Source organism: Labrus bergylta, chromosome 14 (assembly GCF_963930695.1).
Source record: "Labrus bergylta chromosome 14, fLabBer1.1, whole genome shotgun sequence".
Taxonomy (NCBI): domain Eukaryota; kingdom Metazoa; phylum Chordata; class Actinopteri; order Labriformes; family Labridae; genus Labrus; species Labrus bergylta.
The window spans coordinates 18,293,767-18,320,894 of NC_089208.1; the positions used below are offsets into that span (position 1 = coordinate 18,293,767).

At 41.5% G+C, this 27,128-nt stretch overlaps 2 protein-coding genes across 2 annotated transcripts; one reads left to right on the plus strand and one right to left on the minus strand.

Annotated features, from left to right (window-relative positions):
- Positions 1–1,190: 1,190 nt before the first annotated feature.
- Positions 1,191–12,678, minus strand: hunk (hormonally up-regulated Neu-associated kinase). Its single transcript, XM_020639857.3, has 9 exons — positions 11,976–12,678; positions 8,936–9,228; positions 8,142–8,197; positions 7,633–7,768; positions 7,398–7,525; positions 5,106–5,232; positions 4,801–4,969; positions 4,396–4,558; positions 1,191–3,515 (listed from the first exon to the last, which is right to left on the minus strand). Exons 1-9 carry the CDS (start codon positions 12,216–12,218, stop codon positions 2,764–2,766), a joined length of 2,067 nt encoding a protein of 688 aa, XP_020495513.1. The 5' UTR covers positions 12,219–12,678; the 3' UTR covers positions 1,191–2,763.
- A 3,543-nt stretch (positions 12,679–16,221) lies between these two features.
- scaf4a (SR-related CTD-associated factor 4a) lies at positions 16,222–26,966 on the plus strand. Its single transcript, XM_020639860.3, has 19 exons — positions 16,222–16,395; positions 18,017–18,100; positions 18,219–18,263; positions 18,361–18,522; positions 18,684–18,813; positions 18,997–19,133; positions 19,241–19,417; positions 19,544–19,629; positions 19,716–19,800; positions 20,087–20,260; positions 20,480–20,553; positions 20,689–20,879; positions 21,106–21,206; positions 21,495–21,608; positions 21,730–21,886; positions 22,037–22,164; positions 22,385–22,538; positions 22,667–22,819; positions 22,975–26,966. Exons 1-19 carry the CDS (start codon positions 16,366–16,368, stop codon positions 24,090–24,092), a joined length of 3,300 nt encoding a protein of 1,099 aa, XP_020495516.2. The 5' UTR covers positions 16,222–16,365; the 3' UTR covers positions 24,093–26,966.
- Positions 26,967–27,128: the final 162 nt, after the last annotated feature.

The window sequence follows — 27,128 nt, forward strand, 5'->3', positions numbered from 1 at the left end:
AATATTTTAATCTATAAACTGTGCAAACATGGTTTAAATATCCATCATGTTTTTTGCCAGCGGCCAAGTTCCCTTGTCAAGAGTATTTATCTGAAACCATGACATGGACGATTTAGATTCAAATTAAACTAAAATAAGTAAATATATATATTTTAGAGGCTTGGCAATTTGATTTTGATAATTATTCATTTTCTGTTTAATGGAAAACAGTTTCCAAATCTGGCGTTCCCCAACTTTATCTCTCACATCACTGACGTGTTTTCAAAACGTAATCATCGCAAATGATCTCCACTCTGTGTCGTAAACATTTTGTGCACACACCTTTCCCAGGTGTCACCAGAGAAACCACTGAACAGTACTGGAAATACCTGTACATGTGGGGTGGTGCACGGCATCCTTTCCCTCAGTGTTGTATTTAAGCCGAAGTATGTTTTTCTCCTTGGACCGCCCGGGGAGTCTTGACTAACTGTTCGCATGTCTTCGATAAACAAAAGGCTCCGGCTCTAATGCATTACAGAGCCACTCTTGCCCCTCGGCTTTTATCAGCTTAGCCACGCCGATTTAATCGGGCGGCCCTGTTTATGTTGTCCTGCGTGTTTGTCTCAGAGCTCTGGTGATCCCCCTTCTTTGTCTCGTCAGACCAGTGTCACCCAAAGAGGTTTATGATGGGGACGCGGGGGCCACAGCTGAGTGGATTAGTGTCTACAGTATGAGTGTGTGTTGGTGAAGAGGCGTGGGGGGGGTCATAGTATATGTGTGGGTGTATGTATATCAGGCCTCAGGATCCTTCAGCTGTTGCAAGGGTGTTTTTCTCTTTTTAACCACCACAGGTGTCTTGTGGGAAATGTTTGTGGTATGTGAGACAAGTGGCACATTGAGGCTGTAAAGCAGCATACACCCTCCCCTCGCAAAGAAGCTGTCCTTTATAAAGTCTTCCTCAAGCTGAAAGCTCTAGGAATAAATGATACGCCTGCAGCTCTGTTGAAATTTAACACACATTAACCAGAATGTGAAATTCTGTGGATTACTGTGGGTTTGTTTACTTAATGATGGTAATTTATGTAATTTAATTCAGTAATACGTCGGCGAATAAAAAGTTGAAGTTCATGGCATGTGTTCAAAAGCACATGACGTGGGGAGAAATGTAGCCAGACAGGTGCGTTTGAAGGAGCAGACAGACACATAATGGATTCAGTATAAATATTTAAAATACTTTGTACAGCATAGAAATCTCTTGACACTCAAACAAAACCATCCATTACAAAATCTTACAAAAGACCCTCCCCCCAATCTGTATCAATCTCATAATCAACCAGAAAAAAGGTACAAAGACAGAACATTTCAAATGTTCACAGTAGTTACAATTTCGACTCGTGAGACATTGCATGCAACTTTTCGTTTTGGCCAGGAAGAGATTCTACAGTTTTCTTAACAGTGAGGAGCCTCGTGTGCCTGTAGGTGCCTACGGTCAAATAGTTTTTAAGAAGCCACTAAACGAAGAAAAAAAAAAAAGAAATCAGTTCAACAAACATGTGAGAATCCCTTTTGTACAGGACGGCGTACATGACAGTAAAACAGGAGTCACACCGTTATTTACAAGCACAGAGAGCTCTTGGCAAATACTCGTCATTGCAGTTAACATTTAAGACTATTGCACAAACTACAGCATTAAGACAATAGGAAGTGAATTATCTTCATGGGTGTAATCCTGGTAGCACTTCTTTGCACCTTCTTGCCCTCAGCTACTTGCGAGGTCGATCAGTTTCATAAGGCTTTCGATGCTTTTTTTTTTTTTTTTTTTATCTTTATCTTTTTTTTCCTCTATAAACCGGCATATCCTCCCTTAGTAAGACTTCTACAGTTTCCCTGTAGGTCATAAAGGTGATGTAACCCTCGTGTATAAAAAGTTATAGCTGTGAATTATTTCCAGTGTTGAGTGGTGTTTTATTGAGAACACTATAAAAAGTGAGATCATGACTCTATTCTTGGTAACTACTTCTAATTCACTGTGTTGATGTCTAATGGCACTAACACTCACACTTCGCTACACTGTGGCAAAATCCACACAAGCATGTCGCAGTCGACTGCTTTTCTACATAAGTGTATGAATAATGCAGTGAGGTAAAAGATGGTAAACACCGTTGTTCCTATAGGTTTTGGTTTTCTTTTTTTTAGAATAGTGCAGTGCGCTTCGTCATTCCAGTCAGCGTTGAGGATACAGTGCCAGCTGGCTGGAAGTCAATGACTTTCTTTAGAGTTTTCTACATACACAAAACATTTAGACATGTAGTCAGGGTCAGGGTTGGGGTCTGTTAGCTGGTGTGAATCAGTCTGCGGCTCAATTAGTAACCAGTTACAGCAATGTTACGTAAGAGTTTATAATACAGTGTTTTGTGTGGGTGTGTGTGTGTGTGTGAGTTTTTACACATTGTCGGCAAGGCCCATATTACATGATGTCCCATGTCCACTCTGCATCTAGGACACAGTGAGGATATGTAATACCTCAGGGGTCTGTTTCAAACTCTCGTCGTCTTAATGTCACCACCTCTTACACAATCAGAGCGGTAACACAAGAAATTCAATTCTTTACCCCTTTTGTTATTCTTTTTATTTGTTTTGAATGCTAAAGTCCATCATGAAAAGTGGCTCAGTTACAATAAAGGGACAGTTCACAGTTCAAAAGGCCGCTCTGGAAGACCTCTCCAACATGGTTGGAAGGGGCCTTGAGTCTTTCTTTTTCTATTTTCTTGTGTCCTGTATCCCTCAGCAGAGGGTCTTGAGTGCACCTGAAGCACAGAGGAGAGTCTGCATGGGGTAGGGAGGCGGGGACACCACCTCCTCCACAACCTGTTCTGGTCGGAAGCTGAACGGCTGCAGCTGAACCTTCTTTTTTAAGATCTGTCCGATCCCCATAGATGGGAACTTGCTACGGTGCGTTGGGCTGTCGGGATCGCTGCTGCTGCTGTTATTGGAAGGTGGGCTGAAAGCTGAGGTGGGGTTGAGGGGACTAAAGGCGGACTTTGGAGGGCTAAACGCTGAGCTCCCTGGTGGGCTTCCTATGGTGCTGGGGGGGCTACCGCTTGTGTCGGAGGATCCACACCAATCCGAGGAGACGCTTTTCTTGGGCTGTGGGTTTACGATGAGGACAGGAGGACTAGGGATCGTGGCCTTCTTCAGGTAAGAGGAGTCAGGCTGGAAGGCAGAAACGTGACGGGGTGGGGAGAGAGTACCGTTGGTTAGCTTGTACCAGGGTGAAGCGGGGGTGTCTTCGATTTTCTCCGCTTTGGAGAGGGAGCCGAAGGAGTGCATGCCAATCGGCGATGGTGCCGGTGGAGCAGGTATGTTGTGTTCTGGGCTTGTGTTGACTTGTGGGAGGGTGGCCAAGCGTCTCCGCTGCTGAGGGGTGTTTGGAAAGAGCGGATGGATCTCGAGATATTCCATCGAGGAGGATGCGACAGTGCCAGGTGGTGCAAGAGGGGAATTACGATGGCCTCCAGTAATAGCTCGCAGTAGACCTGAGGGGGAAACAAGAAGTTGATTAGCATTTCTAAAATTCTTCACTTTTATGTCTGTCAAAGTTGTCAGTTTTTTTTTGCTCAACTGGTTCCAGACACAACTGAATGAAAGGTTAAGACGCTCCAGAACAAGTTTGGCTAAGTACCTGCCTTCATGTACAGATTCTTTATGTCATGTCAGTGTTAACATAACTCCCCACAGACATAATAATCGTGAGAGCATGTAACAAGAAAGTGTAAAGCTATAAGAACATTCTGTTCTACTTTTTAAAGTCATGAAGACCGGCCTGTCCCAACATGCTGCATCTGAAACAGGCTATGGGTAACTAAGGAGAGAGGAAGGGGCTGTGACCTTAGATTTGCCCGTGTCCCTGTTTGTCCCCTTGTGAGCTCTTCTGCATTGGGTGTGATCTGTCAGAATCCAGCTCCCTGTCACTCGGGCATAGTTTGAAAGAACTCAATTTAATAATAAATACTGCTGAGTTCCTACCAAAAATGTTTAATACTAACTTCTAATTTCTGCATAATTTCATCCGATTTCTAATATGCAAGTTGAAATTAAAATTGCCCAACAAATGATTTGCAACTTGTCCAAGGTGTTTCCTCTCAGATGGAAGGGTGGGTGGACAGACAAACATTGGACAGATGGAAGGTGGGGTTGGATGGATGGTTGGATGGACGGATGGATGGATGGTCGGATGGATGACTGGATAACTACAGTACATTAGTGTGAAACAGGCTGGACGCCGTGCAAGAACATGCATGCTCAGTCAACCTACCCTGTATGGACAAAAGTAAATAAAATACATAAAATGAGTGGGGATGTTTGGAACAAAATGCACTGCATCTTTTTATTGCCCGTCACTAAATTACTCCTCACCTGTTCGGTGCTTCTTCTCCTTGCTCGGCCCCTTGCTGACTGCCAGGTAGACGGGTGTCTGCTTGGGGGGAATGGTGAGCTTGTCGACGTGCTTCCTCCACTGCGTCTGGAAGTATTCGCTCTTCTGCTTTTCTCCTTTCTTTTTCTCCTGGAACTGCATCTCCTTAACACAAAAGCAAAACAGCCCATTACAGCAGGCCTCAGCGTTTTACAAAAGCTGTTAATGTATAACCAGAATTATCATCTTATTATTATTACTATTATCTCTTGTAAACTTCCTTGGAACACAAAATTAATCGAGGTGTCATTAAAGAATACTCTGGACTTCCAGATTAACTTTGTGTTAGTGTTCAGATTGTGTCCTTTACGCTCTCTTATCGTGAATGTTAGCTAGGATCAACATACCCTGTACTCTTTGGAGAGTCTCTTCATTTTCTTGTTGAGGAGAAAGTAGACAGCCAGAGTGTGACAGGCGCGGTTGGTTAGGACGGCGCTCAGCACCTCGCTGTGCTTGTAGCCCATCTTCTCCGTCATATGCAGCAACACAGTGTGGTTTATTTCCTCAATGTGGATCCTTAACAGAAAGAGAACATTGTTCATCGTAATGTTTTGAATGTAATGTCAAAATGTTTTTTTTTTTTGTTGACAGTCAAATTTAGCTAAATTAGACGACCTACTCCTGTATAATACAATCAACTTTTAGAGTCTACCTGTTGAGGTACGGTGCTCCTGTGTTCTTGTTGGCAAGCTGTAGCCAGGAATCTGCCATAACCTGGTGGATATTGGGACGCTTGTTTGGATCCGGCTCGAGAAGCTTCTTCAGTAGACAGATGGCAGCTGAGACAGAGGGAGGGAGAGTACATATTCATACGTTGCCAGTATTTATTTGTTAGATAAAGAAAATAGTTGCCAAGCACTGATACATATAATTATCTAGCGTCTGCTATTTTTGTTTGACAGTTGTGTGACCCAACATAAATGATTGCCTGATTACACGGCTACCTCACACACCACTCAACCGTTTTTATTTTTTGAAAGAGAAGTTGGAGCAGATGTAGGAATTACACAATCGCCTTTGTCGGTTCATGTACCCACTGACCACAAACTTGGCCCTACCCCAAATTATGAGCTTCTTTTTTATATTACCTAACACAGATGAGATGACAGATTTTTGTTGATAACTAGATTAGCAGTTGCTTACATAACTGAGTTAAGTGAGCATGACAGCAACACGCTCAGGAGAAGCGTAAGGTATGAGCGTCACCAGTTCTGGTGAAGTGCATACGCACCTGTGCTATTTTTCCCCCGACTTGTTTCCTCACGCTGTGTCTTATAACTATTGCCCTAGCACTGTAGTTCAAATCACTATGGGACTGATATACTTGTCTTATTTATAAATCTAAATCAAAACATGTTGACACACACCAAGCTACCCTGACATGTTGAATTTGGCTGATACTCAATGCTCACTGATTCACTGATTCACTTGTTTCTCTTGTGTTCTGCTCCTGTTCAGTCTCTCTTTTTTGTCTTTTGTCTGTCTTGCAATAAATAGATAAAAAATATATTATCATAATTTATATATAACAATGATGATGTCATCGAATATGATAATGATTTATATACAATGACAGAGAAAATGGTAATTTCTTCAGAATTACCAGGAATAACTGTCGTTTTTTTAAACGAAGAGAACATAAAGCTGGGAGAACTGTGTAAAGTACATGAGTCCTTTATTCAGCCTTGACTTCAGACCCACAATGTATCATTCTCACAACACTGACTCCTCTTGGTCTATACAATGTCAAACTCTAATTTCAGCTTCCTCTACTATTGTCAATTATCAACCACACCACAGACTTCATGAGAAATTCTGTCAACAAAGAATCTTTTGGTGTCGTGCCAGCGACTTCACTGGAAACGTTACGTAAAACCTACACGCAATTATGAACAAACAAGCTGGCAGTTTCGTTGGTAAAATTGTTACATCATACAGTACTCTGCCAATTATTTCCTGTATGCATTTTGAACTCTTATGTTGAGTAAAAATCTTTAACTCCTTAAACCAGGGGCTGGTGGCGCAGTGGTTAGTGCGTGCGCCCCATGTATGGAGGCTATAGTCTTTCTCGCATGTCATTCCCCACTCTCTCTCCCTGATTTCCGACTCTATCCACTGTCATATCTCTCATTTAAAGGCACAAAAAGCCCCAAAAAATAATCTTTAAATTTTTTTTTTTTTTTTAAATCCTTAAACCATCAAATCCTTGAAATAAAACCATTTCTGTATATTTTGTTGTTTAAGGTAAGTGCGGTGGTTGTTCTGTATGTTATTTTCCTGAAGCCACCAGGCTGATCTTTAAAATGCTTCTCAACAAAGAGTTATTACTTTGTTAGAATCGTAGGACTGATCATTTCTTTGTATAAAAAAACAAAAAAAACAAAAAACATTTAAACTTAAATTTTAAAAGTTTGCTTCCTAGGTGGATAGGATGTCGTATGAAGAGTTTTTAATGAGAGGATTTTAAATGTCAGTATTAAAGAGCTTCTTATAAAATTCTGGAACCCCAGAAAACAAGTGATATCTTGTCTTGCTTCAATAACGCTTGTTAGCTTTAACCTCTTTCTCAACATAACCGGTTTTATTTTGTATAATCCTTTTCAGCATGGATATCTTTTAATCTATAGATTTGAATTTAACTTTAGCCTCTGTCTTGGCAGACAAAAAAGCTTGTCATTGCATTATAACGGTTGTCAAGCTTTGCATTCAGTAACATGTCATCATAACCCTAATTTCATCTTGGTTGCGTTCCAAATGTACATCAACTCTTCAAAAATATATCGTTTGTACCCTAAGGGAAACTTAGACTGTTGTGCAAGTATTAAAGTTGGCACGGTAGTGTGCTATGCCCAGGTTAGCAAGTTCATAGATTTTTTTTCTTCTCCACAAAGGAATATTTGATTCACCTGCACAGAGGTGTGCAAGTTGTGCTTTGTGTATTTACCTGTGGAGAGAGAGGGAGGTAGAGGGTTCATCTCCTTGTCCACCATTTTCTGGTGCAGAGCTCGGAGACTGAAGGGCTCCACGGTGAACGGGAGAGTTCCGGTCAACATCGCGTACATGTTCACACCACTGGAAGATTAAAACATGCACTTTAGTGCCAGCTCATAAAATCAATACATTTATATATCTGTATTTCTAAAAATGTACTACCCCCCAAAGAACGACAATATACTCACATGGACCAGACATCCACCTTCGGCCCGTACTTTTTCCTGGAGAGCAGCTCTGGAGCAGCATAGGCGGGACTTCCACACTGGGTGCTGAAGGGGTCTGAGTATCCCAAGATGCCGGCGCAGTTACTGAGGCCAAAATCTGAAAGGCAGGAGCAGTGGGGTGAGTGTTGTTTCTGTGTTGTTTATTGTTGCCTTTTCAGCCTACGCGTTTAATTAGTCGACTTGTCAAAGCGTTACACACACAAACAGAAGCAGATTAGCACTATGGTGAGAGCTCGTAAAGGTTTTAACAGGATATTTAATTGCTCTTAACCCCTCACCACATGTGGGACACTGCATGTCCAACTCCAGCTGAGAAAATCTTTTTATTTCTACTTAAAGTAATACTGGAATAAAAATAATGTTTTAATTATTAACTGCTAATCTTGTTTTTTGCTGAGGGACGTGTAGATTTTTTTAAAAGTTAATTCAAACGAATGAAAGAATGTCAAATGGAAGAGTTCTTGAGTTACCTATGAGCTTGATGTTGTCCTGCTCATCCAACAGGAGGTTTTCTATCTTCAGATCCCTGAGACAAAAGGGGGGAAAAAGTGAAGGGTCAGTGCCTGCACAGCGTTAGTATTTACATTAGATAACTTAACTAAGCCTCGATCTTCATACAATGCAATGAGAGGTCACCCCCCCCCCCCCCCCACTGACTGCAAGCCCCTACACATTCACCCCTCCCAATGTGGGTCACACTGGCTGATTTTCAAGCTCTTTTGTGTGCCTCCAGATCCCTCCTTGGCCTTAGAAATCCTGTTATACAGTTATCTTCACAGGCCATCTCACCATGATGGAAACTTAGTTCCCAGGCTCTGAGTCACAAAGAAATGAATAAAGTGCTTTGTGAAATCCGATTTAGAGATGCAGTTTATGGGATTTTCTTACATCACTTCAAACATACTATGTAACACTATTTGTACGAGAAATGCCCTGGGATGGCTCATAAATGTGCAGAGGGCATAGAAATAGAACTTATTCATAAATCTTTTTTTTAATCTTATTTATTTTTTAAGATATTCTTCACGGATGCATTGGAAATTGTTTAAATCATGACAGTGTGGTTAGTGACAGCAGACAGGCGTTTTGATTTTTGTGGATTTGCAGTAATGTATACAACAAGCACTTTGAGAAAGAGGATCATAACTGACTCTAAAATCTTAAAGTCAGCCGCTCTAACCCGAAAAAAAAACAAGCAAAGTTAGAAACTTTCAATATGTTTTGTGCGTGTGCCTGTCTTAATCTTGAGTGTTCTTGTTTTTACCTGTGCACAACGCCGGCTCTGTGCAGGTGCTCAACGGCCAGCACCAACTGCCGTATGTATTTCTGGGTCTCCCTCTCGTCCAGGCGTTTCTTGTCATAGATGCAGTTCATGAGGTTCCCACCAGGACACAGCTCCATCACCAGGTAGTAGCTGTTCTCCGTCTCCAGGATGTCCAGCAGCTGGGTGATGTTGGGGTGGCGGATCATCTGCTGGATGTGGCCCTCCCTGCGCAGGTTCTTGGTCACATATGAGTCCTTTTTGGCCTTCCGCTTGTCAATCACCTTCACGGCCACCTGGGGAAATTTAACAAAGCATTGATAAGGATAAGCTAGATTTTGAAAAAAATTCCCATGCACTGCCGTGTTTCGGAGGAAGTTTTTCAGAGAGTTGTAGTGTAACAGGTGATGAGCTTCTCAGTTTCCATCGAGGGTGTATAACTCGACACTACCCTCTTCCTCACAGCTGCTCCATAATGTGGGGCAACCCAGGCGCTATAGGGCCCTAAGGCTGGAGGAGGGGACGTGTGTGTGTGTGTGTGTGTGTGTGTGTGTGTGTGTGTGTGTGTGTGTGTGTGTGTGTGTGTGTGTTTGAGGGGTTAATGAACCATCATAAACTAGGAGGAAAAGCAAATGTTACCCTAGCTGTTAAGAAGGCGCCATGGATGGCCAAATGGACTCAAAGTATTCCCTCCATTTGCCACATAGTGTAGTTGCAGCTGAACACACATGTGGAGGGGTGACAAATGTAGGAGAGAGAATGTGGGAGGATGAATAAGAACCTGAAGATTCAACAGAGTTAGGAGAGCAGATTGCTTGTCTGAACTTTTTTCGGTGTTTAATTCATCTGCTGCATGCTCCTCTCTGTCCTTGTCTAAACGGAGATAAAAAACCTGCACAGGCTGCTCATAAAAGACTCAACATGTCCTTTACCTCTGTGACAAACACTTTGTAGCTAATTACATTCAATAACGTCCCCCATAAATTCTATTTCATCCTTTGCCAGTCTCCTTGTATCTCGGTCTAGACGGAGTTCAAGAGCATGGCTACCATTCACAGCAAATCATCTCAAGGAGAGCCCGCAGACATGGAAAGGCACGGCCGGAGAAACTAATAACCATATCCATTAATGAAATGGTAAGGGGCCACAGTGGTCGCGTGTTTATGTGTGTGTTCTTTCTTCTGTCCTTCAGCTCGTCTTTCTATTTTACTTTTGTCCTTTCATCTCTGATAATTGATTCACCTCTAAAAGCCTTTTTTACAGCTGCCAATTAAACCTGTTTGTGTGTGTGTGTGTGTGTGTGTGCCACAGTACAGTTATAGGCGTCCCCTGTTTACGCCAGGCAGTAAGGATAAGAAATGGGGTGTGGGGTATGTATGGGGGGATGGGGCACTGTATTTACAGTAGGCTAGTCTATATGAGTAGGGTGGGGGGTGGGTTGAGGGTATATGAGGGGGGAGGGGTGTGCCCAGCCAGGGGGGATTCTGGGGGGGATTGAGTTGTTTATCATGCGCCCCTCAGACAGAAAAGGGCGGAGGTGGGGGGGGGGAAGAATAGAGGGGAAAGTGGGTTACAGACATCAAAAACACATGCATATGACCTCAGTAGCCACCCCCCCCCCCTTTGACCATGACAGCATCACCTCACCTCTCCTCACTTTCAAGCCCCCTGCCACTACCCACACACACACACACTCAAGTATCCACTATGACTTTCTAATGATGCTAAAAAAGGATCTCCTTCCCCCCTGACTACCCTTTTGCTTGAATAAAGCAAATTATTTAAGCCCCCGCCCCCGCCCTTACAACGCCTGTTGGACCCTGTGTTACACTGAATGAGAGAGAGAGAGAGAGAGAGTGTCTAGAGAGCAAGAGAGCATGTGATGCGGTTGTGTGATTGCCAGTGTTTGCATCATCCTCAACAAAGACAGTGAGGCAAGGGGAGATGGGCTTTTTTCTACCCTGCTCAAAGAATGTGAGTGGGCTACAAGGCAAGCTAGTGTAAAATATGCTATAATATGCTAATCATTCATTTTGAGTGGCACATCTTATCTTGTACATAACAAATCGAGGCCCATGTGTAGGAAATACATACAGAAAAAAAAAAGGGGGGGGGGGGGGTACATGTTTAAGAATAAATGCAAATTGCCTGCCTGCTCCTCCAGAAGCCTGAAGAGACAAAGGCAACCAGTGGCCAATGGAAGCCCATTTCAAAGCCCTGCACTGGCAGAATTCTAATGAGACTAGAGCCCATTTATCAACGACACGATTTCATATGCAAGTAGCAGCTAAGCTCTCTCATAGGCCGGGCAATTTTCTTCCCGGTCCCTATCACAGGCTTGCGCGCCCAGAGCAATGAGATCACCCCCCAGCAGCAGCAGCAGCAGCAAACAAAGCAGCGGTTCAGCAAAGCTTACCCAATAGCCCAACAACACATGCTGGAAGAAAAAAAATACAGGAAGCTTTCTATCTATCTTACCCACACATACAAAGAGTAAATATTGTCACTAGAGGTTGGCTAGAAAACAATTCCTGCTGCGCGTAAAGCATGGTTCAACAGCTGGTGCCGCATGAGCTCATTAGCAAAGCCTCTAAATGCAAACAAGGCTGATCACTTTCTCAGGGAGAGCTAAGAGCTGATTAGATGCAAAGTATAAAATAGCCTATAACTAAACTGTCTACACTAATAAGGGCTGGGTGTTTTTCTCGTTGCACGTGGAACAATGAAGCTATAGTGACAGCTGACATTACCCATTAAAATGACATTTTAAAAATGATCTCAGACACCTTGATGCATGCCATTAATATTTCTGATATCACAATCAGAAAAAGAAAAAAAAAAAGATGGAAAAATTCAGTTTTTGCGAGTGTTGATTTGAAAAATTACAAGTGTAAGCCATCATAGTTAGGCTAGCCCACTGAATTAAAATGTCTGATCACAAAATGCATTTTAACAATGCCGAGTGACAGCCTGAAAAAAAAAGAAGAAAAAAAGTAGTATTCATGCGTAAAAACACAAGTTGATAAATTGTTGCATTTCTCACCTTTTCCCCAGTCATAGCGTGGAGACCTTCTCTAACTTTGGCGAACGATCCTTCTCCCAGCTTCCGTCCGATCAGATAGTTCCCGACCCGCTTGGTGTGGTAAAAGTTCTTGAGAATGTCCGCGGCGGGACTGCTCAGGGAGGCCGAGGTGATGTTGTCATTCACGGCGTTGTTATTCGGGGTTTTCCCCTCGTACAACGCGTGGCTGTTGTCAACTACCATGTCGCTGTCTGCTACTGGCATCACAGCTCCCCTTGGCAATTTTGTTTCCCTTTTAACAAGGGAGGGAACCTTACACAGCTCGTCCCCCTCGCCCAGCTTAGAGCCAGGTATTAAATGCTTAAAGTCCGGTACAGTGCGTCAACTCCGCTCTGCCTGAGTCTCGCCCCTAATAGCAAATTAAGGGAACCGGAGCGCGCACCACCTGTTCACCCAAAGCATCCAGGGTGCGCACTCAGCAGGTTCCGAGACAAAGTCTTGATAAGTGTTCCAGCTTAGACTTAAATGACACAGAAAATATGACACACTCAATCATTGGAAGTGAGCACCTGACGCAACCTGTCTTAAAGAGTTGTCTTGTGAAAAAAGCGCTGGCTCAGTCAGAGGTAAGCTGTGAGGCAAGCGTCCCTTCTTCTCCACACATGAACGTCTCCTGGTTTGTCTGAACGCAGGCAGCGTGTTTTGCAGTTTGAACTGACTTTGCCGGCCATCTGAGGCGGGGGGGGCGTTTCTTACAGTGAGGATGGGAGGAAAAAAAAAAAAAAAAAACATTCTCACACGCAGTCCTTCGGATGTAGCGGGGGTAATTTTCAATCCAATCAGAGCCGGCGGGCGGAGCGCATGTGAGAGAACAAGGGGGGGGGGACACAACCCCACCCGGTACCACTGCTTCGCATGGTGCGCTGACTGCGCTCACATTGTACACAGCCATGAACAAAGAATACATTTACAGCCTGAAGAGAGAGAGACAGCAACAGTGTCAATGTACATATTCACAAAATCGACATCATTTGTTCCTGTAATATTGTTTCTGTTTGTCTACGCTGTTATATGATTGTCAGGTTTGCTGGTGCGTTAAAGACCCCAAAATACTCCCACCACATGTGCACCACGCGGAACCACACCGCCTGTTACACTGGTAGCATAGACGCAGTAGGTGTACATTTCTATAGTGGTAATAAATATCCACAATAAAGCCTCTCTGTGAGATGAATTGACAGTACCATTTAACAAGCATTACCATGAAACTATTGCCATGTTTTATTTTTTTATTTTGTCATATTGTTGCTGAACTTGGAGTTCTGCCAACAGAGGAAAGTTGTACTCCAGTACACCAGGGACAAACAAAAGAGCAATGCCCCCCTCCCCATTCATTGAGGTGTTCACTGGCCTAATTAATATGGTGTTCATCACTCAAAGGAGGACACCTATAGGGAGGGGCAACAGATGGAGACAAATCTATCTTCCTGTGTTTGGCCTCAGGTCAGGTTAGTCTGACCTGATATGATTATATTATATGTTTTAATTTCCTATTGGGCAACATAAAAATCACCTGTTAACATGACTTTCAACAGAACAGCCCTGAAATAAACAATACATATGTTACAATTTTAAAATGCATCGGAGGGTGTTGATTCAAATCTGCAGTGTTTTATGAGACAGTATGTATTTAAGTTACTGTGTCAGATTGAATTATTATTATTATTATTATTATTATTATTATTATTATTATTATACAGGTGTGTGGTGTTTGTTCCCTCTTTGTATGGATTCCTAGAAGGGTGGAAAAGACATCCACAAATACAGCTTGGCTTGCCCACTGGACCATGCTTTCTAGACACTAAACCAGACGCACAGACATTGTACCAAAAGTGTATGAAGACCACCATCTATTGGAGTTTTTTTGTATTACAAGAAAATACAGTGTCATCGCCTTAAGAAATGAGTGATCTTACAGTTCAACATGCAGGATTCAGAGCTTGATAATAAACAACAACCTCTACCTGCACTAATGAATTTGTTAAATTACTTTGTCTGAATTGAAGTTGTTTCATAAATGTTTTTGTGAAAGCCGTGCCAAAGAAACATCCCCATGGAGATAAAGCCTAAAATACAGTTTTTTATTTATAAGTTTTATTTTCAGCATTTATACTAAAAATATCTTAATATACTGACAAGAGGAATGTAGCCTATGTTACTTTTTATTGGCCTTACAAAGTAATATAGGCCAAGACCTCCATGGAGGAACAATTTATCTGCTTATTGTTAAAGTTGTTTACTAGAGATCTTGCAGCTGGAGCACCATGAACTCAGGAACAGTTGGGTTAAAACCAAATCATTGTGCAGGTGAAGTACAAAACAATCCACTGTGCATGTTAAAACAAAAATCTTTGTCAGGCATAATTGTAATGTTTAAATTAACTTTCCTTCACTTTTGTGAATTCAGTTTTTAACTAGAAGCCTGTGTCAATTTGTTCATGAGAGTAATGTAGTTTAATTCATTTTTTGTGTCAACATACTTGACAAACAACATTGATTTGGATTCTTAGTTTGTTTTCATGGTCTAATGTTGGGTAATGTAGTAACTTGGCAGCAGCAGTTGTATTAGTATTGCATTTTAGCTGGCAGATAGTTGAGAACCCCCTGAAGCAGTTGAACCTGCACCTGGAATCAGAGGAACCACAAGACCATACTGCCCTACAAAGGCAAAAGGCAGTAACTTCAGTTTTTTCAAAAATGAGTTTTTGTCATTTTGGGAATATTACAGATGTGCTTTATTATGTGGACAGATATCTTGAGTCAAATGTGTTGTTTTTTTTTGAGAAAATAGTCAGTTGTATTTGCCTTAACTTCCAAAAGCCCTCGAGAAACCAAGGCAGAGTGCTTTAACTTCACTCATCAGGGTCTTTGAACTGCAGCATTCAGGAATATTCAAACTGAGTTAAGGTCTTCTGCCTTTGTTTTACTGCGGATCAAAGTGAAGTTACTGTTTCACTGCAGTGGAGTTAAGGTAAACAAAGTGCCTTTGTTTTAATATCAGTCATCAAGCACTTCTGACACACACACAGTAGCTTGACTAAAGTGTAGCAAAGAAATAGTGTTGGTTGTGTTATTTAACAAAGCAACCAAGTGAAATACAGTATCAAATGGAAGTTAATGCCTTTTGTCCTTGGCATGACCCCGTTATTATTGTACAGGCAATGCAAAGGCAGAGTACCTCAACTTCCAAACAGGGTCAAAGGTCATGTTTGAGCTAAAGATTTTTTATGAACATTAATAACCTCATTAAAAAAAAATCAAGTATGCACAGACTTCAGGTTGCTTACTGATAATGATTGTTTTAGGATCTTAATTAAAAAGCCAAGGTGGAGTAGTGCAAGTGAGCTATTTGTGAATGCAGGAGTTAACACCTTACAAGCTCTACTGAGGAACCTTATGTACAGATTTATCGGTCGCTTGAATGACTCAAAGAATGTAATTATAATGCTGCTTGTCGAACCCAAGTTATAGTGCAGTACGCTACCAGATTCAAGATTCAAGATTCAAGATTTTTATTTGTCACATGCTCATACAGATGTGCTGTGAAATGTAAGGACTGTTCCGCAAGGCCGTGCAATAACACTCAAATTACTAATACACATATATACAGTAAAACAGAATATAATGTGAAAAATAAAAAAGAATAAAAAAATAAAATAAAATAAAAAAATAAAAAATGCTCATACAGATGTGCTGTGAAATGTAAGGACTGTTCCGCAAGGCCATGCAATAACACTCAAATTACTAATACACATATATACAGTAAAATAGAATATAATGTGAAAATAAATAAATAAATAAATAAATAAATAATAATAATAATAATAATAATAAAAAATACCATTCATACCTTTGGAGACATTGGTATAAGTGCCTTTTATAAGAGGCGGGAATGTTTTTATTCTAATGTATATGTGTGTTGTCTATTTTTTTGTATTGTATGTCTTTTAAAATGGACCTTGAGTCTAATAATAAAAGTTGTTGATGATGATGATGATGATTAAAAAGACAAAGAATTTCCACATTTCTAATATTCTGCCTGCAACTCATTTGGCTGGAGAACATAAAATACTTTAAAGTCATTTTTTTCTCAGTTCTACTCTCTCTGCACATGTTTGGGTTTTAAACAGCACGCCGCCATCCAGTGGACAAGACCTGCAACAACAACACTGAATCCCATCATGCTTTGCCGTGCCCCGCCGACCCGAATGCTAACTATGCTAAGCTATCTGTCGGCTAGCAACCTGGAGAGCGGACATGTTGAACCGACACCTTTCCTTGACTTAACGTCGCTATAAGCGTGGGGAAAATCGGGAGGTTTTCGGGGTACGGCCCGCAGCGTTGGGCAATCATGGACGCCGTTAACGCCTTCAACCACGAGGTAAGAGAGACCCCTTAAGACACCGAGTTTTGTGTTTGGGGGGGGGGGATGCTGGTCATGGGTGCTGTGATACACTGAAGCTAACCCTGCAAGACAGAGCAGCGGGGCCCTTTAGCTAGCTGGACTTGTCCATCTCACCTGGCCAGCTTCACATGCAAGCACTCGTAATGTTGCAGCAGAAACAGCTATATCATGTTTTTCCCGCTTACTAGCAATCTAAACTAAACGCCACAGGCAGAGTCACGTTAGTTACAGCAGCCCTGCACAAAAAGTTCCACTTGTGATGATGTTAGCTTGTGGGTAGCATGGTCACACACACACACACACACACACACACACACACACAGACATCTGTGTTTGGGTTTTAATGCTCCTGCAAACGCACAGCGAGCATGCTTAACATCTTTCATAGTATCTTTTACTCACTCTGTAAGATAGTAAAATAAATATTCTTAGCTGCTTCGGTTATAAACAGCCTCCTGAGTTTCCTTATAAGATGTCTGGTTTAGTTACTGGTAGGCCTTAAGGATGATGGTTGATACTGTTGTGAGTCCAGTCAAAACACGGGTCTGTTTTTGATGTATTTTGTCCCTCTCTTATCATCAAGCTTGTCCTTAACATGCATATTGGAACATATTATTATTGCACTACACACCAGTTTCTCTGTGACTTTCTTCTTCGGTAGAGACCCTCCTAAACTTGCATAGATTTATTCTACCTTTGCACCATTCTGTAGAAAAAGGGTTGGCATGCTATTTTATGTTGTGCTGCTCTGTGTTGACCCTTTTTGAAGCCTCACCTCTAAACCAACAAGCTTCACACCTGAGTGGGCATTGGAAAACGTCATCGTACAGACTCAGATGTAAATTTGGACACCCTGCTGGTTTTACAGTAGAAAAGGGAGATTTCAGCTTCAAACATTAATTGCTTTTTTTCACAGCAGTGAACTGTTTTTGCTAAGAGATCTCCCTGATGCTAAAAGTCCATAATCCCAATGTTACAATCAATAACCTGATAGATTATCAATGGTGGCTACAAATTAATGATCAGTTAAAAAAAAAAAAACTTAAAACACACTTTTTCAACATTTAAGGATCATACGCCTTTAAAAATAGATGTGTTCTTTCACCCAATGTTTCTGGTTTTCAGATCTATTTTGTTCAAATTTCTTCCACTTTCACATCTGAGATGAGATGAGATGAGATTCAACTTTATTGTCATTACACATATACAAGTATAGAGTAACGAAATGAGGTTTGGCATCTCACCAGAAGTGCAAATAAGCAGAAAGTGCAAGAGTCTGTGCTATGTACAGTAATTACAAAATGTACAGATGTAGACTAAAAAAAGTGAATTATTAGGTATATATGGATGGCTGGATTAATGGGATGCTATAAATATAAATAAATGCTATAAATATAAGTGTATTCTTAGGATTATAATATACAGATTAAGGTGCAGTGAGCATGCTATACTAGTTTACAGATAATATAAAGAATATGGACATCTGGCTGTTTATCAAATTAAAAGCAATGCAACTATTTAAACACTTCACATCTGTATTTTCATTGGTTATTTGAATTACTCATCTGTTAAATTATCTCTCTCTCTCCCTCTCCAGTTATTTTCATTGATGGACTCCAAGCCCCCGATCTCTCGGGCAAAGATGATCTCCATCACCAAATCGGCAATCAAAGCTATGAAGGTAAGAGGGACTCCTGCACATCTATTTGATAATCATACTCAGCACATCTAGGAAAGATATCCCTTAATGTGAGACCTATGTCTAAATGATAACACCCTCACGTGCCTGTCTTTCCCAGCTCTATAAACATGTGGTCCAAATTGTGGAGAAGTTTATTAAAAAGGTGAGATGAGCCTTCTCTAAATCCAGCTTTTACCATGCAGTTTCTCAGCACCTTATATGGAAAATCTTATATCCGTTTCCTTCTTTGCTCTCTCCAGTGTAAGCCAGAGTATAAGGTCGCTGGCCTGTATGTGGTGGACTCCATTGTTCGGCAGTCCAGGCATCAGTTTGGATCAGACAAGGATGTGTTTGGCCCAAGGTTCACCAAAAACATTACAGGAACTTTTGAGAACCTTTGCCTTTGCCCAGTAGAGGATAGGGTAAGAACCAAAAATGTGGAAAACAAATTCTTTGATGAAATACAGCTGTTGTTTTTAGTGTTTTAGTCTGTAAGATGATACTACATTAGGGTGGAAGGAATTTGCTCACATTAATGAAAATGTCAATTTTGGTTACTTCAGTTTTTCATTTTCCTTTGCAGAGTAAGATTGTGCGGGTGTTGAACCTGTGGCAGAAGAATGGCGTGTTCAGAATCGAGGTTATCCAGCCTCTCCTGGACATGGCAGCTGGATCTAGCAGTGCTGCAGCCTGCATAGGCACTGATGAGCCAGGTAATATACGAGGCAGTAGTGTATTTCTTTTACATGTTTCGATCATAGTTGAGAATAATGCGTGTTTAAAGAAGAAATGTGTTTATTTGCGTCATATTTAGCACATGATATGATGAATTGTCACTGAGGCATTTTTGCTTGTGCTGCTGCTCACACAAATGAATGCCATGTCTCTTCCCTTAGGTTCTTCCCCACCTTTAGCCAAAGAGCCAGTTACCGCGGTAACAGCAAACTCCACCACGACACCTGCTGCTCAGCTGCAAAACTCTGATCCCTTTGCTGCTGTAGCGCAGCTCTTTCAGTCCTCACGCGGCCAGCAGGTGAGTGTAGTAGTTCATAACACAATCCACACGATCTTTAGGTTTGTATTATTATTCTTTGCACATCTAGTTAACTACTGCTACTGACATTTCTTTCGCTCTTTAAGCTTCAACAGATGCTCCAGAAATTTCAGCAGCAGCCAGTGAAGCCTGACACCAACACTCAGCCTCCTCTTCATACTATTCAAACACAGGTCCAAAACATCACTAGTGGTCTGGGCATGGTGGCCCCGCAACCTCCCCCGCCTGCCCAATCCACCCAGCAGAAAACAGCCTTTGACAAGGTGGCTGAGCATTTATTTTTAAAGTGCAAATAACCAAAGAGCTAAATGTACTCTGACATGCCAGAAGCCAGGCATTAATGTTATCATTTTTGCATGTTTAACAATCATCACCTGACTCGTTCTTAGAAACTTTTGGACCGCTTCGACTACGACGATGAACCAGAAGCTGGAGAAGAAACAAAAAAGGATGAAAATTCATCTCAGCCCTCCTTGTAAGCCTTGAATTTATATCATAGATTACATCGGCTTTGAAACTGACTTTGTGTGAAAATCTGACTGTGTATTTCTATCATTATAGCATGCAGCAGTCTCCAGCCTTCCTGCAGCACATGGAGCACTTCCAACCGCAAATGATGAACATGTCGCAAGATATCTCACAACAGGTATTTAAAAACAAACATTTAAGGATTTTGAAGGTGTTGTAACTCATTCTTCGGTTGTTGTTTCATCTCATTGATTTTAGTTCCCTATTAAAGCTATTGAAGCTAATGTTATTAGCAAGTTAGCTTTGCATATATTGTACAAACTGTATACAGTTCAGTATCTCCTCGTTTTTAAGGCAGTCCCTTTAAGAAAAGGAGTTTTGAAATCATTACATAGTAAACTTTTAAAAGTTAATTTTATGTTATAGGAAATAGAGTTGGCACTCATTCAATTTGTCTTTCTCAGGTTCCTCTTCCTCCAAACGGCCAGCTCCAGGCCTATGGTTTACCAGGACAAGGCTTTCCAGTGATGATGCCTCCTATGGGTCATACTTTACCAGGGCAGCCCCACCTCGGTTCTAATAGGCCTCCAGCCTTCCCAGGGTTATTCCCTCCTCATAATGCAACCCAGCAACAACAGGTAGACTTAAAAACAGGTGCAGGATATGTAAATCCTACATGGTGTTTGGAAAGTTAATTAGAGGAAAAGTAAACAGTTTGTACATTTTTATTTTTCTGGTTAAATTTAAATCATATCCTAGAGTGGTAACACCAGTTAAAATATGTTCTGTTGTTTGAGTATTTAAATAGATAATAGAATGAGTCAAATCATAGAAATGTCTATTCTGTGCCATGTCAGGATGTGTCCTTGGATATGGACCATTCATCCATGAGAGATGGCAGACACGGTCGACGGTCACACTCAGGCTCAAGGTTAGAATCTGAACTAATACATGATGTGTCAGGAAACGTATCGATGCGTTGCCTTATTTTTTGCAGAGATGCTCATTGCCTTTTTTTTGCCATATATCTATCATGAGCTGAAATGTTTTGCGTTTTTCTTTCTAGGTCTCCAAAGCGAAGGCGGTCACGGTCAAACTCGCGCACACGGCGATCTAGACACAGACGATCCCGGTCACGCTCAAAAGACAGGCGGCACCATTCCCCTCGGCCCCGCTCACTGGAGCGCAGGGAGAGGGAGAAAGAGAGAGAGCGACGGCAGAAAGGCCTTCCACCACCTAAAAGCGAAGCACTTAGCAGTGAGTCATAGTCTATTTGTGATCATGTTTTTTGTTTTTTTTAACTGTATTAACTTCAGCTAAAAGTGGTCTATTTGCTGTGCACAGAATCTTTTTGTAATTGTGTAATATCACTCTCAATCATCGTGTTTTTCAAATACATTTCTTTCCTTCAATTCCAGTTGTCGATTATGCTTTTGTACTACTAAGCTCTTGCTCATGTAACTCTATTGTTATTCCTTTTCAGTTTGCAGTACGACTCTCTGGGTGGGCCAGTTGGACAAAAGAACACAGCAGCAAGATGTTGCCTGTTTACTGGAGGAGTTTGGGCAGATTGAGTCCATCAATGTAAGAAGGCCGACAATGATTTTTGCATCTCCTTATCCGATTACTTATTTTCAGTGTTTGAAATAATATGATTGGCTTTCTCATGTAAGTCATTACAATAACAGCTCATAGCCTCTAATTTGTTTGTATTGATGTAAACCTAGTTTTGTTCAGTCTTTCATAAATGTTAAACATTTTTTCAATAGGACCCTGGTGGCATGAGATTGAGTCTGGACTAACTAAACAAAAATAACAATCTCCTTGTTGATCCCCCCCCCCCCCCTGTGTTTGTCTTCCTCTCCCGTTTAGATGATCCCTCCGCGTGGCTGTGCCTATATTGTCATGATACATCGGCAGGATGCTTTCAGGGCTCTGCAGAAGCTTAGCAGAGGATCTCACAAAGTTAACCAGAAAACCATTAAGGTGAGCAGGCAACAAACTACTCATCTGTTTAGTATCACTAATCAGAAAAGCTTGTAGATTAAAAAAAAAAAAAAAAAAAAAGAACTTGAAATGTAATCAGTGGTTGTGTTTGTTCTGCCAGATCGCTTGGGCTTTGAACAAAGGCATAAAGCCTGAGTTCAAACAGTACTGGGATGTGGAGCTAGGTGTCACCTACATACCTTGGTCTAAAATTAGAGAGTCTCAGGTTGAGGAGCTGAAAGAAGGAGGAATACTGGATGCAGATACTTTGTCAACAGGTGAATACTCTTAACAGACACACAAACAAAATCCGACGTCCATTGATAGCTTAGAAAGTGCATGTTGGACGTCCAGTTAGTCACACTGTTTGCTAAAGCAGAAAAGGCTTCATGCACCTAACTGAATCTGACTGGTATCTGTCTTTTCAGAGTGGACTACAGTGAGGAAGACTCTTGATCTTCCAGAGGAACCGACTCACAACGGCAGGTCGGAGCCACAGCACCCTGAAGAGACACAAGTCTTACCTGCGGCTGCTCCAGCTGCTCTTCCTGGACAGGTAAACAATGGCTGCAAGATATTTTTAGTATATTCAACTTTAAGAATAAGAGATGTGGTGATCTCACTGTTTGTGAAACCAACAATTCTTCAACTGGTACAAATGATGTGTCCAGTGTAGCTTATTTATGCAGTCACTTTACTCCTGTATGTCACTGCTAAGATTTTTCTGTTTTCTTCTATGACCTCTCCAATAAACCCTTGTATATATGAATTCTCAGGTCCCTCCAATGCAGCAGCCAATGGTTGGCGTGGGTCCTCTCCAGCCTCCTGTCTATCAGGGTCCTATAGGTGTGCCTCCACCTTCCTTCCCCCCAGGCGTTCCCCCTCCTCCATTCATTAGACCTGGCTTCAACCCCATGCAGATGCCTCCAGGTAGCACCTCCTACACCTGCTATTAAACCATTTCTCACTGGATTTTTACACAGGTTCTCTTTTATAGCAAGAGTTTGATTTAACCTAATCAATTGGTTCAACACCCTAACTCCTTTCTTCTCTCCCAGGTTTCCCTCCTCCAGGTTCCATGCCTCTAGGTCCCCCTCCTACTTCCAAAGGTGGAGCTGAAGACCCGCATTTGGACCCAGCAGGTCTAAGCAACAGAAACAATGATGAGGGGCTGGAAGGCCCCAACATCTTTAACCAGTTGGGACCCATAGGTCGGTCATATTTTCTTGTTTGTTGTTCTGTCTTCCCAAATGTAAAGTGGCTTTTACTTAAATTCAGCCATTAAACCTCCCTTTTGTTCGACTTTAAAGAAAGTTTAATTAATAATTAAAGCTATTTTTTGTTTCTTTAACACGTGATCAAATAGGTGGACCTATCGGTGTTCTCCCAGGTGGTCTTCCAGGGAACATCCAACCCCCCTCTACTGGTCTGCTGGGCGCACGACCTGGCATAATCCCACTCCAGCGTCCTCCTGTTCTCCCACCTGCACACATGCAACGTTTTCCACCACCTCATGTAGCACGACCCCCTCATCCCAACATGCCCCCTATGCCCCCGCAGATGCTGCCCAGAGGGCCACACCCTCAGATGATGCACCATGACCCCGCTCCAACTAAAGGAGGCTTTGGGATCCTCCACCCTCACAATATGCGGGCTCCTTTTCCTCCACAAGGGCATGGCCCTCCTCATCAAGGTCCTCCCCCTCCTCCTTTCATCAGACCAGTGGCTCCCCGTGGAATGGAGGTGCCAGAAGAAATGGATGGCAGACCATTCAGGGGAGAAAGGCCTGGATTCCGGGATCGCGAGCCGGATAGGGACAGAGATAGAGAGAGGGACCGAGGTTTTGGAGGTGGAAGGCGTCCATTTGGTGATGGAGGGAGAGGTGGAGGAGGTGAAAGAATGGATGGGAGGGACAGGCTTGGAGGCTGGCAGGAAGACGGAGCTGATAACCGTGGTGGAGGATGGGAGAGAGACCGAGACCGAGATCGAGATCGAGATCGGGACAGAGACCGCGACCGGGACAGAGACAGGCGAGACTGGAGGGAGAAAAGAAGCAGTCTGGACAGTGACAGGGAACGAGGAAGGAGTGATGATGGGGAAAGGGAGCGAGGGAGAGGGGAAGGGGGAGAACGGGGAAGGGTTGAGGGAGGGAGTCGAGAAAGAGGGAGAGGAGGTGAAGGAAAAGAAGGGGACAGGCCAAGGCGGTCAGAACGTCGAGAAAGGACCACACGTTGGGACAGTGATGATCGATTGGCCAAACTGGAAAACATGGACAAAACCTCTAGCAGCACAGAGCAACCTTCTTTGACTCCTTTAGTTACCGTGGAAAAAGAAGCTCTTGAAAAGAAGGAAGAGTCAGAACTCTTAGCTCCTCCCTCGGACGTAACTAGTGCTGCTGGAGAGCCTGAGCCCTCTGAGCCCTCTGAGCCCTTACCATCAGCTCAAAGTGAGCCTACAGAAACAAAACAGGAAGAAGCATCATAGAGTAGGTCACTCCTCCTTCAGCCAGAGACTGCTGTAAACCACTGAAATATATAAAATCATGTTTTCCACTTTTTTTTTTTTTAAACCAGCCAACAATTAATTGACAGTTCCTGGACAGTTAACACATTTCTTTAAATCATACTTTTCCCAGACATTATCAAACACGCATAAATGCTTAGTTCCCTCAATGCTATGTCGAGCTGAGCAGTGCATGTCAGTTGCAGAAACTTCTGCTTTTCATTTTGGCCTGTACGTCAACAGGTGAGAGCGAACACAGTGTGTTTGTAATGTGGGTTAGGTGTTGCTCATGCACTGCTGCTTTGCCTAAAAAAACTAGAGAAACTGGAGGCTCACCAAATGTAACGGCAAGACAGTTGTGGTTCTCAGTCAAAATACCCTAAAAATGGTATGTGGAGAATCAGATTGACAACATCCCTACAGTTTGAACACCTTTACCTACCTACCACCTTTCGAATCCAAAACTCCCTCTTTCTGTTCTAGACTTTTGGCTCAAACTTAAGAAATGAAAATGTCAACAAGACCTAACGTTTAGCTCTAGGGCAATTATAAAAGAAGACTCAATTTAAAGTGACAGCTGGCGGCAGCAGCAGCAGCACCTGACACTCAGCCTGTGTGGTCACCGTGACAGTACAAGATGCAGCTATTGAGAGGCAGCCGTCACGCGCTGCTCAGACGTCCTGTGCGTCCCTAGTGTAATAGGCTTATGGCCATCAAATTTGGCTTTACATCTGTGTCTCGAAAAACACATGACCACTAAGTGGTCTGTAGTTGAAAATTGGCTGTCAAGTTTTTCTCTTTTAAGTATTAATGAAGCTTTTGCATGCTAACTTAGCTCTGTCCGTCTGGGATTAATTTGAGCTCAGCTTTTAAGTTTTTACTTTGTTCGTTTGCAGATTGAGAGAACAAATGATTCCTTATTTGACTTCCAACCTCATCTGTGTGATAGCAAGCACTCCTCGACAAGTTAGTATTGTCCAATTTAATGTTTTTTAGTTTGCCTAAATATGTCAAACACTGAATTACTGCTCAAACCGCTGAGATGGAGGCACAGTTTGTTTTGTTTTGTCAGCTCTGAATTGCAATATCATAGCCAGTCATGTGAAACAATTAAAATGGCAACAATAGGTCTGAGATTTTGAGACCAGATTTGGGTATCAGAAGTGTACTAGTGCCTGTTTGTTGTCCGAGTAGGACAGAGCAATTACACCTGAACAAGCTTAGCTTGGGTGCATTAAATAGTGTGTGGAGAGCCAAAGAGACCCAACTCATTGGCCTTAATGCAATTGTAGAACCCCACCCTTCAAACATCTGGAGACTGCTTGGTTTCTATTTCAAAATCTATCTACCTTTATATCTGTTAATTGGGATCTCAACTCTTCTCTGATTGCAACACACTTAATGTCATGAACAATTAGAAGAAGTGTCCTCACTCTTACGTATTCTTGATGCAGTAATTGATGAATCATTGTCATGGAAATATACAGGTTATTACCTAATGTCCTTAAAAACCTCTCACTTGATAAATATTTTATTAAACCTTCAACACAGCTCAGCTTATTCTCACAATGTGTCAGAAAATATTGGCTTTGTTATATTTGAGTGATAACAGGAATTACCCAGTTATTTGTGAAATACATTGACACTCCAGTCACTATATTAATATTTAGTGGTTTATGAGTGGTTCACATTCTTTGGTGATACTGTACTCATAAATGTCACTTTAAAGCAGCTTTTTATGTTTGCATGTCTTCATCTTATTGGGTTGTAAAGCTATTGTTAACACAAATTATGAGGAAGCTCAAAACTTGAAAGATAACAGTGGCATTTATGTCTCTAGATTTTTTTACTTCTGGTTAGAAAGGCATTTTAGAAAAACAATTTGGATTTGACATGAATAAAAATTCAGAAAAGGAGAAAAGGTCATGGTGTATTCTAGTAAATCGTCCTTGATACACAAAAATAATTTGATCATTAAAAGTGGGCTAAACAGTTTGATTGATTTAGACAGAGATATTGGTATGCACAATAAAATGTATACCTCATTTGTAAAAAGAAATGAATCATATTTAGATGTGATACAGTTTAGAACGCTAGCAACAAAATGGGAATTTCATTTTTCATCTTTTTTTTTTATGGTAAATGTTGCATCTTTTCCTGAATTTGTAAATACTTTTTGTTTTTCTGTTGATAAAATATAGTAGAAGCTTTTCTAGATCCATCATAGAAATATTCAACACATAATTATTAATGAGTACTGAACACAAGGAAAAAAAGCAAGAATTCAGGTGTCTCTTTGATCAGACCAAAAAGCTTTTCATTTTTCTCATAAAGTACATCAGTCAAACACAGTTTCATTATTCTTTTCTCAACATGAAGATACAAAAAGTGACCCCTTGGCTGAAATGTGTGTGTTAAAAAAAATTGCTTAATCTACAGATTTTGAACTTGGTGTGTGTTTAACTGAAGACATACTGTATTTGATGTTGGTGTTCTGCTTGCCCAACAATTTTTTTTCTATAACACAAAAACTTAAACTTTGAGGCACCAAGGGCAAACCTCAAGTGATGAAATGAAGAGTGTTGCCGGGGAAATACTTCTGTAAATATGCTTTCATAACTCACAATTTGGACGGTGTAATGGTAATCGTTGTTTATAATCTGTGATTTGTTTGTTCAAAAGAAAGAAATTGACTTGTAAGGAAATGCAGAGGCCCTTTGCTTTAACGTTTTCTAACCCCTCATGCTTTGAAAGTTGACAAATGTTTCTATGGTTTGTTAAAGATACAAGACATGAACATAATATCTTCTCAGCCATAGGAAATTGATTTTAATAAACTATTTTTGTACCAAATCATTTTTGTTGTTCAAAGGCCTTTTTTTGTGTTTCAAGCTCAACTTGGATGACAAAAGATAAATGGAACGGATCATAATGTTTTAATTCCATGAATATAAGTATTACTTTTTATGTTGAGTGTAAAAATCCAGTATATGATTGTTCCCTAACTACCTATGGTAG

What these genes read in the sequence shown, in the direction of transcription:
- hunk (XM_020639857.3), bottom strand. Translation starts at nt 12,218, where the DNA reads ATGCCAGTAGCAGACAGCGACATGGTAGTTGACAACAGCCACGCGTTG. An exon ending in ACCTCCCTCTCTCTCCACAG is followed by an intron (nt 5,233 to 7,397) that starts GTAAATACACAA and finishes CCTCTGTCTCAG; the next exon opens with CTGCCATCTGTCTACTGAAG. An exon ending in GACTCTCCAAAGAGTACAGG is followed by an intron (nt 4,559 to 4,800) that starts GTATGTTGATCC and finishes TTTTGTGTTAAG; the next exon opens with GAGATGCAGTTCCAGGAGAA.
- scaf4a (XM_020639860.3), top strand. Translation starts at nt 16,366, where the DNA reads ATGGACGCCGTTAACGCCTTCAACCACGAG. An exon ending in CATAGGCACTGATGAGCCAG is followed by an intron (nt 18,814 to 18,996) that starts GTAATATACGAG and finishes CTCTTCCCTTAG; the next exon opens with GTTCTTCCCCACCTTTAGCC. An exon ending in AGAAAACAGCCTTTGACAAG is followed by an intron (nt 19,418 to 19,543) that starts GTGGCTGAGCAT and finishes ACTCGTTCTTAG; the next exon opens with AAACTTTTGGACCGCTTCGA.